At 38.9% G+C, this 12,085-nt stretch overlaps 1 protein-coding gene across 3 annotated transcripts in view; it reads right to left on the minus strand.

The window, feature by feature from the left end:
• cv-c (RhoGTPase activating protein) overlaps positions 1-12,085 on the minus strand; it is a 334,600-nt gene that overhangs the window by 285,405 nt on the left and 37,110 nt on the right. Inside the window, exon 1 of one of the 3 annotated variants that reach the window (XM_089728609.1) lies at positions 9,224-9,679. The exons of the other annotated variants lie outside the window; for them this stretch is intronic. Coding sequence (XP_089584735.1) covers positions 9,224-9,311 — 88 coding nt within the window. The 5' untranslated portion in view covers positions 9,312-9,679. Of the gene's footprint in view, positions 1-9,223; positions 9,680-12,085 lie in introns of those variants that run through there. 3 annotated transcript variants of the gene reach the window in all.

The raw sequence follows: 12,085 nt of genomic DNA on the forward strand, positions 1-12,085 counted from the left end.
AATCGTTTGGAAGAAGTTGGTCGAACTTGGCCCAACTATAAACATTTAATACATGTTAAATTCCACGCGTAATTGTTGCTATAAGTTTATTTTTTTGTGATTAGAAGATCAACATATTTTAAGTGCCTTACAACCCCTCGGATTACTAGACTTTAATGGGACATGGGTTGTATTATAAGTGTATATAACATAATCAAAGGCATCTCTGTAATTATATTCTTAATGTATTACAATATGAAGTTACTTTCATTTACGCTATATTGCCATATTTGGATATTTTTTTTCAAATTGCAAACTGTGGAACGAATCAGGAAACTAGCCACTCACACTGTTGTTTTATAATAAAGTCGAGAAGAAGCTCTGCAAATTATGAGAGATAAGAAATTGATTTTGTAAGATTTTGGACATGGACGATTTTTTAAAAACGTGCGTTATTTGGAGAAACTCAATGGGCTAAGATCTTTGTAAGGCAATGTAGATAAGCACAATCGTATGCGATGATAAAAATGAGATAACGGAATCATATTAAATAGTTCCTCATCATCCTCTCCCAGAGCATACAAAACACATAGAAAGCTAAAGGTATCGATTTGAAACTTTGCAAGCATAATCCAAACCACGGTACTACGTATTATAATTTTGTATCGAGCTGGTTTTATGATGATTATATCAAAGTTCGGTGACGGAAACCCAAAATAGAAATCAGTAAACCGACCAAGATTGGATTCATCACATTTGTCTTATGAAGCTCATCCATTCCGGTTTTTTAAATAGTTTGAACAGTAGTAGTGGGCTTTCGCTTGACTGTATCCTGAACGACTTTGTCTACATATCATATGAGGCCGTCAGCGCAAAAGTGGCCTAAGCTTACCATAGTTATAGGGAGTCTGCCCGTCTCGCCACAGCGGGAGTGGCCCTCGTCGTCGGAAGGATAAGGAGGCTGGGTCTCGACGTGGCGCTCAATAAATCCGAGGCTCTGTGGTTTCACGGGGCGCGGAGGGCGCCACCCGTTGACACCCACATCGTGGTTGGAGGCGTCCGGATAGGGGTCGGGGTGCAGTTGAAGTACCTCGGCCTCGTGTTGGACAGCCGGTGGGCTTTTCGTGCTCACTTTGCGGAGCTGGTTCCCCGATTGATGGGAACGGCCGGTTCTTTGAGCCGGCTGCTCTCGAATATTGGGGGACCGGATCAGGTTGTGCGCCGTCTCTACGCGGGGGTGGTGCGATCGATAGCCCTGTACGGTGCACCTGTGTGGGCTGAGCCGCGCAACCGGGCCACTATGGCTCGGTTCCTGCGCCGGCCGCAGCGCACCGTTGCCATCAGGGTCATCCGCGGATATTGCACCGTCTCCTTCGAGGCGGCGTGTGTTTTGGCGGGGACGCCGCCATGGGAGCTGGAGGCGGAGTCGCTCGCTGCCGACTATCGGTGGCGCAGCGAGCTTCGTGCTCGGGGCGTGGCGCGTCTCCCCGAAAGTGAGCTGCGGGCGCGGAAGGCCCATTCTCGGCGGTCCGTGCTCGAGTCGTGGTCGAGGCGATTGGCCAATCCCACGTGGGGGCTACGGACCGTCGAGGCGGTTTACCCGGTCTTTGATGACTGGGTGAATCGTGGCGAAGGACGTCTCACCTTTCGTCTGGTGCAGGTGCTGACCGGGCACGGATGCTTCGGGAAGTACCTGCGCCGGATAGGGGCTGAGCCGACGACGAGGTGTCACCATTGTGGACACGACCTGGACACGGCGGAGCATACGCTCGCTGTCTGCCCCGCGTGGGAGGTGCAGCGCCGTGTCCTGGTCGCAAAGATAGGACCTGACTTGTCGCTGCCTGGCGTCGTGGCGTCGATGCTTGGCAGCGATGAGTCATGGAAGGCTATGCTCGACTTCTGCGAGTGCACCATCTCGCAGAAGGAGGCGGCGGGGCGAGTGAGGGAAAGCTCTCCTCACTACGCAGAAACCCGCCGCCGCCGAGCAGGGGGTCGGGACCGGGGTCGTATCCGTGACCTGGCCCCCTAAGAGCTAGGGGTCCCACCCGTTTTGTGCGGGGAGAGACCCAGACGTGGGGTGGCGTGCTTGGCACGCTCACCCGCAATAGGAAGCCGGGTGATGGTAGACCGCGTTCCCCCGACCGCTCTGGGGGAAGGTGTAACGCGGCGCCATCAAAGCGGGCTCTCGGCCCGCTGAACGAGGGAACCGGTGGTCGTGTCGCTGGCGGCAACCGGTCCGGCGTCCGTGGGACGGTGGGATGGATGTAATGTGCTCTGCGTCAACCCTGTCCCGCCGTTTCAATAGCCCCGACTGGGCTCCGGCCCGGTCCGAGGTAGAGCGCCGGTTGTGAGCGGCAGGAGTTTTTAGTGGGTTCAACTCCCACATACCCCACCTGCCGCGCGGGTGGGGATCCGGCGATTTTCTCCTGTGGAAAAAAAAAAAAAAAAAGCTTACCATAGTTAGTATGGAGGCAATTAGGTTTCAATTTTCATGAATTTCAATTTGAGTAGGAAAAAAACAATACGCGCAAAAATAATGTTTACAAAGCTATATGTTATCTATGGGTGAAACTAAGGCCGGTTTTGCATCAAAATTTCTTATATTTTAAATAAATTCCAATATACATATGGGTTAGGCCACTTTTGCGCTGACGGCCTCATATATATATATACTCGTTTGTTTATCTCTCTCTTTCTCTTAAATAGGTCCTCTCATTATTGAGGATCGTGACTCCCTTTGATTCAGTCAACTAGCTGTCTCCATCGATCCCGTTCTGTAGCTTGGTGCAGTGCGTCGCTTATATTGGGGAAAAAATATTCAAACACATTACAAGTACTATTGATCCATAAAACAATATAAGCCTGTAACATGATACGCATAGTACGTGATAGTAAGCTCTGTACGGCCGTCAAAGTAGAGTACTTTACGTCATAGAAACAAACTAGTGGAATTTTAGCACGACCTCGGTGACAAACCGGCTAATCCATCAAAACGGTATTTGATTTCACCGCGTTAAATGTCACGGTCAAATCGACGGAATCAATTTAAAAAAAAAAAAACTCTATTTATTTTTTTGCTCTTGCAACACAAACGTAATTGTGCATTACAGCTGACCTTGATTACGATGAATAAGTAAACAAGGTTTTTAGGTAAATTTTTTTTATGAAAAAAAAAAAACAGTTTTGTGATTTCCTTTTAATACAACTAAGAGCTTTACATTGAAAGTTGTTTATACTTAACCATGAAAAAAATAGATTGCAGATCCATCCTTATACGTCGCCCGGGCGATTCAGTTGGAACATTGCAAAGTTGTTTATTGCGTAAATGCTACTGACATAGTGCCATTAGGACCCGAGTGGCCACGGGTCTTTTTAGCCAATGAGTGCAATTCTAAAGAGTAACAAGTCAGGAACATGTTCTCATGAGATATTAAACAAATGTAATTGGCATTGATTGCTTTAACAGTTTTATTATACACTAGCGACCCGCCCTCGCTTCGCTTCGGAAACATTAAAACACACATGAAACCAAAAAAATAAATAAAAAAAAATTAAAAAAAGTAGCCTATGTTCATCAGGGACAATGTCGGCTTCTAATGGAAAAATAATTTTTCAAATCGGTCCAGTAGTTTCGGAGCCTATTCGAAACAAACAAACAAACAAATCTTTCCTCTTTATAATATTAGTATAGATACATATCGAGGGGTGAAAAGCTTAAGCGACATTTCGCTTATTACGCGACATTTATCTTTGCAATTAAAGGTCCATTTTATTTGGTATTAGCCTCAACAGTTCACTGTTTTTAATTGAACTTCAATTATGTTTGCTCCAATCAAATAATCAAAATATCCAAAAAGTTTTTTTTGTTATGATATTTTCTCCAAATTTTAATGTTTAATTGTCTCTCCTGTAAAATTACAAAAATTTCACGCTTCGTTGTGTATTTGTTTTTACGATACAATTAGAGTACACCGACCGTAATAATTCAATTATTTAATACTTAAGCAGAAATTAATATTTCTCATACTGATCTCGGTTTCAGAGAATTTCGGACTTGTTACCCTTTGGAATTGATTACTGTTTATCTTATTAATAGGATCACTGCAGGTGCACGTGTGTCCCCAATACAATCAAACTTCAGTGAACACTATGGGTTTCACGCAGTTATAAATGCATATAACATTTTCATGGAAAAATATCTAAACTCAAAACCGGCACAAAATTTGTAAATACTCACAACCCTCTAAAAAAGTCTCCTTATACTTAACATTTTTAATGTTACACTTAATAATTTTTTTAGCCAAACTATTAACTATTCCTATTTTTGTTTATTTATTAATACTTTAAAACAAAGATAAATTACGAAATTAAATAGACATAAGTGTTGCTCAGGCATTTGCATAATTGTCTTTATTAATCTTCTATATATTTATCGATGTCTATTGCCCCTGTCTTCGTGAAACGACTTTCTTTTTGTTTCTGGCTCCCAAAAAATTTGACAAGATTTTTTATCTTATATCTAAAACATTATAAAAATATTACTGTATGTTTTTAAACTGTCAATAAAAAAACAAAAGACAAAATCTAATACATTAACTAAAATTTGAGGGGTCAATGAATCCCGTCAGATTTCAATCATTGGGCTAACATCAGTTTACTAGTGGTAGGACCTCTTGTGAGTCCGCACGGGTAGGTACCACCACCCTGCCTATTTCTGCCGTGAAGCAGTAATGCGTTTCGGTTTGCAAGGCGTTGCAGCCGTTGTAACTATACTTGAGACCTTAGAACTTATATCTCTAGGTGGGTGGCGCATTTACGTTTTAGATGTCTAAGGGCTCCAGTAATCACTTAATACACCAGGTGGGCTGTGAGGTCGTCCACCCAGCTAAGCAATAAAGCAATTAAAAAAAAAGTCGGATTGAATACACAAGCTTGGGAACATAGTCTATCTTACTGTCAGGTCTATAATATGTTACTAAAACTGTATTCAGCGTTGTGTAATATGTATGTGTAGTGTAAGTGAATTAATGAATCAACTTCAGTAATAACCATATCAAGGTCCGAATGGATTTAACAAATGCACAATAACACATGTCAATAGAGTTCGAGTGGCACAGAAAAACGAATAAATAAACAAAACAGTCTTGTAGACATTATAACACTAAGTCAACAATACTACAAATTGGTAAGGATCTATGTATGACACATTCACGAAAACAATACGATTAATACTTAAAAAAAATAATGTTAAATATTGTAATAGTGTTAGTTCAGGAGATTGACATAGGCTATGTTATATCTCAAAAAAAATCTTCTCAAACCTACAGGAACCTAGAAACGTTTCCTTGAAAACACGGCCGAAGCTGCGGGTAACAGCTAGTCATTATACAAACACTTTAAAGTGACAAAGTAATAATGAAAACAACTTGAAACAAAATTTTATATTCTGCACATAATTTCCTACACCCTTCCCCGTTAGATATATATAAAGATGTCATTGCCACCGCCGTGTCTTTTTAAAATAGTCAAAATAGACATCTATGCTGACGTATAGCAAAGCGTCAGCGTCAGCGTCAAATACCCAGCTTTCGACCTAATGTCAAAGCGGACAGCACTAGTCGCGTTGATTACCATTGACATTAATAGGACAAATAAATATATCGACTCAAGACACCTGCTGTGATCTCAATTTCCTACTAAACGCGCACTTAAAAATCACTCCGAAACAGTAAATTTATTCGGCACTCTCACTTTCATTTCGGTTTTTATGAATGGATTACGAAATACACCCAAATGGAATTATAAAATCTTAAGTTATGGGAGCGATGTGGGTGTCGAAATTACGATAACAGAGGAATCCGAAGTGTGCAAGTCGTATTATATGCTTCCATCAACGTAAGGTTATTAACAATACGTGGTATTCAATGACCGATGAGTGTTGCGGTATTTTGAAGACGCTTGTTTGTTTCTTGCTTTTGTTTTTCTCCTACCTTTGCTGATAGCCTAGAGAGGCTATTTCAGCGTGTGGGTGAGCTCTTGGGGCTATCTGCTGGGCTATCGGCTGTATCTGTTTGTTTGAGCCTCGCCTTGAGATGGTCGATGAGCTTCGGCCAATACTGGTACTCCTTCGCGAGCTGGTCCTACACGCCGTCCACCCGCCCCACCCGCATGTAGCCCAGCACGAACAGCCCGCCCTGGGACCAACGCGAGGCTAAATGCTTCCTATGGTGATAGCCTTGAGAGGCTATTTCAGCTTCTCCTTGACGTGTAGGTGAGCTCACGGGGCTCAAACCGGAGGTGTTGCTAACACTGGCCCTAAGCAAAACAGTGCTCCGCAGAATCTACCACCGGATCGGAAACGCGACCCACTGAGAAGATCCGGACTGTGTCTGTAGGTTAATTTACTCACCGAGCCCTTCATCGCAAGCGAGGGGCTTTGCGAGGACAGTGATTTCTTGCTAATAATTATGTTGAGTACTTAATACTAAGACACTGTTTATGGTACAAGTCAGTCTAAAACTATTTTTGTTGCCTGGCGGGTAACCATCACAGAACACAAGTTATTTGACGGATCTCTGAATCTCGCTTACGACATTTTCAAGTAAGGCTTGCATATATACAAGTTCCGAACAACAACATTCGGACCGTCTACAGAGCAATTTAACCCGCTCGGTAGAAGATCTTCCCTTTATCCCCTCAGTTGTATGTTCGATATGGGGACATGGATTATTGATCAATCAGAGTATTCTACGACGTAAATCCTACCACCCGCCATGAGATAAGGTGGAAAACTAGTTAGAGTTAAGAGGTTAGATAATATTAAGAATACTAGAATAAATAATAATAGAATTAAGAATAACGGCATACCTTAGTTAAGAAGTTAGATAAGATTTACAATATCTCGCCCTTCGAGAAGGAACGCCGTGCACATAATACAGCCTTCCACTGGTTTCCACTAAATTGGGGATAGCAGCAAGTAAAGCATTGTAAGAAGATTTGTTGTTTTCAATAAAAAAATAGTTATTTCATTAGTTGCAGTCAATTGTGCCTATGTATACAAATACTAAGCTTTGAATCACATAGCGCTTTTGAAATAAAAATTGTTTTTTTGTAATTAGCCACGGTCATTGTTGAAATGACAACTACTGAAACATACATAAACACAGGGTAATTGCGCGTAATGATTTTTAAAACATGCCTTGTGATAATCTATCTATATATATAAAAATTAATTGCTGTTCGTTAGTCTCGCTAAAACTCGAGAACGGCTGGACCGATTTGACTAATTTTGGTCTTGAATTACTTGTGGAAGTCTAGAGAAAGCTTAAAATGTAGATAAATATGAAAATGCTCGGAATTAAATAAAAATAACAATTTTGTTTTTCCTTTGATGCGTCCCCCTTCGGACGGATTCCTTTTGTTTGTTTTAAGTTTATTTTATACAAAAGTTTAGGTCTTTTATTTATCGATTGAGGCACTACGAAGTCTGCCGGGTCAGCTAGTATTTCTAATATCAAAATTGAAGACTGAAATATCCAAACAAATGTTAATAAAACACCTAATAATGCAAGAATTAAACTTTAAACAGCAAACGTCATGTATTGTAGAATTTAATTCAGTAAATGTATAATGAAGTCTTCAAGTAAAACCAACAGGCGGTTCTTGAGAATCTGGCTTACCTTGGCTATTATTTCCTACTTGTCCGGTCTGCATCTAGACAGTAATGAACGATCCGAAAGAAATCGACATTTTATAGACCGTATTGCGGATAAGGAAATTGTTTTATGGCCGATACCGAGTTTGTGGTTTTACTATTTATAAAAAATACACGATAGTGTCGCAACGGAAAAAATATAACAACTAATAAATTGAAATATGATCAGTAATTCTAAAGCTACACTTGTTTAATATAATTAGAATATCTAAATCTGTTTGTTGTCTTATTCGTTCGTGCGTGATTCATGTGATTGAGAAGGAAAATCTTTCCGTAGTTTTTATTGGCACTTCAGATTTCTTGCACGGAAAGCTGTGTGCTCAGTGGTCGCCACTATAAATTTTGTTTCATAGCAATATATAGCCGATTTTTTTTTGTAATTGAACCATACAATAAATGCAGCATGGAATTTGTGTGGTAATACGCGAAACAATCTATGCAGATTCATTTTTGTTTACAAGCCTTCTCTTCTTTCTTCTTTCAAGTTATTTATTTATTTTGTTGTTTACGGGAGGAAAATGAATTCGTAAATGAGTATGAGAAATTAATCTCTATAGTTTCTGTGCTCTTTATAAGATTAACCACCGCTATAGTGAGTGAAAGATTTGAATAAACATTTAGACTTTAAAAACCTATTTTTCTAAGAACGTAGCCGTTGTAAGGATGCGGAAGTGACGTTGTTTACTTATCGATAAAGCTTCACCCGAAGGAAGTAACTCGTTAGCGGAGCGTTAAGTGCATACGAATTATTGACAGACGTGTATTTATTTTAAGGATGATTCGATTGACAACATTGTATTTAAAAAAAAATTACAAAAATTGACAAGATGTCTTTTTATATGAAAAAAGGGAGAGAAACGATTTAAACAATTCTCAAAAAATCGCTTATGAGATATTTATTTTTATGTAATTTAATTCGCTTATGTTTTCACTAAAATATACTCAAGACAAGATACCTATTGTAAAACAATTGAAAAACATATTTTTATATGTATTATCATATATGTATATTGTATCATATTGCATAGCTATATTATTATAGCTATTTCAATGTTCACATACAATTTAAATTAAATAATTGAGAATTAATTCCGCGATAAAGACTATCATTAAAGTCATTAATTATTTCAAAATTATATACTAAATTATTTTTGTAATGTGAGTAATCGTGTTATGTGAGCTAAGTTTGTTTCCATTTATCTATTTATGTATAATAATTGAACATTAAATTTTAATAGTAAATGTTTTTTGAAGTTATAATTACCTACGATAATTATGACTCGGTGACTCCATTGATTTAATTTGTTTAATTAAAAATCAATTTTGTTGTAAATACGGTGATTAAAAATATTGCTATGTGTTAACTTATTGATTGCGTATCTGATTCGCTCGTAATTGACAACACTTGTCGATTATTGAATAGGAAACATTAAAAATAATTAAATTATACTACTTTTAATGGTTTTAAAAATATGTAGTTTGTTTTAAATTATCATTTGTTGATTTAAATCATACAGAAAAAGAACGTACCGTTTTGCCACGACAGAGCGAACAAATCTTCGTCGTGCAGCCATCTCAGATCGCCAATTATAGCAGACATATCAGCGTTGAACGACATTTAACATGATAACTGCATAAACACACTATAAACGAACAATACACATCGACACTATTGGGATCACATCACTTTACTGCACTATAAAAACATGCGACATCTCATAATGGCAGTTTACTAACGAAAATACATTAGAAACGTTTTGTATTCCACTTATTGACACATGTCAGAGCGTAGAACGTGCCGAAAACGCCCCGATCAAGTGAAAATGTTAGTTGTTTTTGACAGCTGACAATCGATCTTAAGCACGAGGTTAACGAACGCGCGTCGCGCTACGCGTGCAGTGCGCGTCGGCGAAGCGAACTGACTGCTAAACAGACAAGCCGGTCCACAACAAGCGGGGGGCCGCACGTCCTAAAACTACATTATCGATAAACCGCAACTATCGACAAATAACATCACTAAAATCGCTACTCCGCGTGAAATCCAGAGGCGCGTTTACGACTCTCGCACGTAAGAAGTTAATTAAATTACGTATGTGATATTCGGTAAGATATTTTTAATCGGCGTGAATTTTTTTTAAGTGCTGTTCGTAATTAGCTTTGCTTTGGCGTTTACGGCTGCCGTTAGCGGTGGTTTTGACTTTTTAAATACACTATATTAAACACAGTTTGACATGGTTCGTTTTATGTTTTTACAGGTTGTATTATGAAGTGATAAGGTACGGTTTATTTAGTGTTATCACTGCTCCGTTCCTAATTGATTCTTACGCAAACTAAGAGCTAAACTCAAAAGCGGTTCAATTCACGATCTTTATAGCAATATTGCTTTTTAGAACAAAAACGCAAGTGAACTAACCTGTTAAACAGAACGTATTCGAGATAGCTTACAGTGTGTATAAATGTTATCTGTTTGCTTGAACTTAGATAAAACGTAAACGAGTCATGATTCGAAATTAGGATGTTGATAACTCGCAGCGTCGAGTTTCATCAGACGTTATTAAATGATAAGGAATTTTAGAGTGTTTTGTGAGAAAAAAGTGTACACAATACAATGGAATTCTTCACATCTACTGTTAGATAACAATGTAGACAACGTATTTATATAAACGTATAAATCTTTTTTTTTGTTTTAGAGATACATAGTTGAACTACAATGTTTACTGCGCCCCAATTATGAAGATGATTCTTCCTAAATCTGTACATGAGTCAAAAAATTTGTACCCCATTATATGAAAAGGGGAGTATGAAATTTCCCACACTAATAGAGAATATAGAGAAGAAGTGTAGGACAACAATGTATTTGACACACACACGAATATAATATACTCTTTTGTTTATTGTTAAAGTCTGTGTACAAATTGAAAATAGATTGATATTGTTTGTCTCTAATATTATGGGTTGCCTTGGCGAAATCTGTGATTATAGAAGTAAAGTCTTTGACAATATAATAATAATGTTCAAACTTATTATTTAAATTAATAATTATGGTAGGTAGTACTAATAAAATACATCGCCTGCTTATGTTAAAAAAATTAACGCAACTGAAGCTATGGTACAATTAATTTGCACGGAAGTGTACGGGGGCTATTACACTCGGTTGCAATTAAATTGGTCCATATCGATGTATATTATAATAGAGCTTTTGTTTAGATTTGGAATGGTAATAACTGTTATTGTGTGAGCGTTACATAAAAATAATCGATTTTATTCTTTCGTAACTTGATAATATTAGTTTTGGTTTTTGTTGGCCGTTTCGTGTTTGTAGTTTGTGAAGCATTTTTTGTGAGTACGCCGCGTAGGGGTTTTAAGAGTTTTAATGCGTTCAGCTATGCTTAGAGTCTCTGAAGGATCAAATCTTCGATATAGCACAGCGGATTAGTGAGCTGAAGTGGAAATACGTACTTAACAAATGTTCACGATTGATTTCCACGGTGAAGGAATAACATCGTGTTGTAAAAATCAAACCAGCAAAATTATAATTTGCGTAACTACTGGTGGTAGAACCTCTTGTGAGTCCGTGGGTAGGTAACACCACCCTGCCTATTTCTGCCGTGAGGCAGTAATGCGTTTCGCTTTGGAGGGTGAGGCAGCCGTTGTAACTACCTATGTAGACCTTAGAACTTATATCTCAAGATAGGTGAAGGCCTTTTACGTTGTAGATGTCTATGGCCTCCAGCAACCACTTAACACCAGGTGGGCCCTAAGCTCGACCATCCAACTAAGCAATATCAGCAGAACAACCAATAGCCGTTGGGATAAACGCATTATTGAGTGGAGAATGGGAATTGGCAACGCCCTCGTCTCGGTAGAGTGACGATCTATGCAGGGTGGCTGGCAAAAGCTGGATGAGAAAAGCCTAGGAACGTGCTCAGTGGCGTGCAATTGGAGATGCTTATGACCAGCTGTGAATTGCTATAGGCTTTATATGTTTGCGCTCACTCTGCGAAACATCGTGCCACATGGCGTCGCATCGCGAGAGCATCGGTATCGCAGGATCCGACTGATGCATGACCACGACTACTCTGTCAAGAGTTTACGAATAGGAAGAAGAAGAATATTGATGAAGAATGCGTTCAAGGTCAAAATGTAATAGAGTATACGAAATATCAACAAAAAATGAAGAAAACGGACTTCAATGAAAAAAAAAATGCATCATTAATTAAATTCAAAAACTATTGGTTAGACTGCGATAAAATTTCTCTAAAATTGAGAAAGAAAAAACATCAAAATCCTTTCACTTAGAGAAAAAAATATAAGAAAATACAATCCAATCGATATTCTTATACTTTTTTTAAGTCGATTAATTATGATTTTCGTTTACCTTGTTTGCACATA

Source organism: Bombyx mandarina, chromosome 07 (genome assembly GCF_030267445.1).
Source record: "Bombyx mandarina strain Sakado chromosome 07, ASM3026744v2".
In the NCBI taxonomy this organism is placed as follows: Eukaryota; Metazoa; Arthropoda; class Insecta; order Lepidoptera; family Bombycidae; genus Bombyx; species Bombyx mandarina.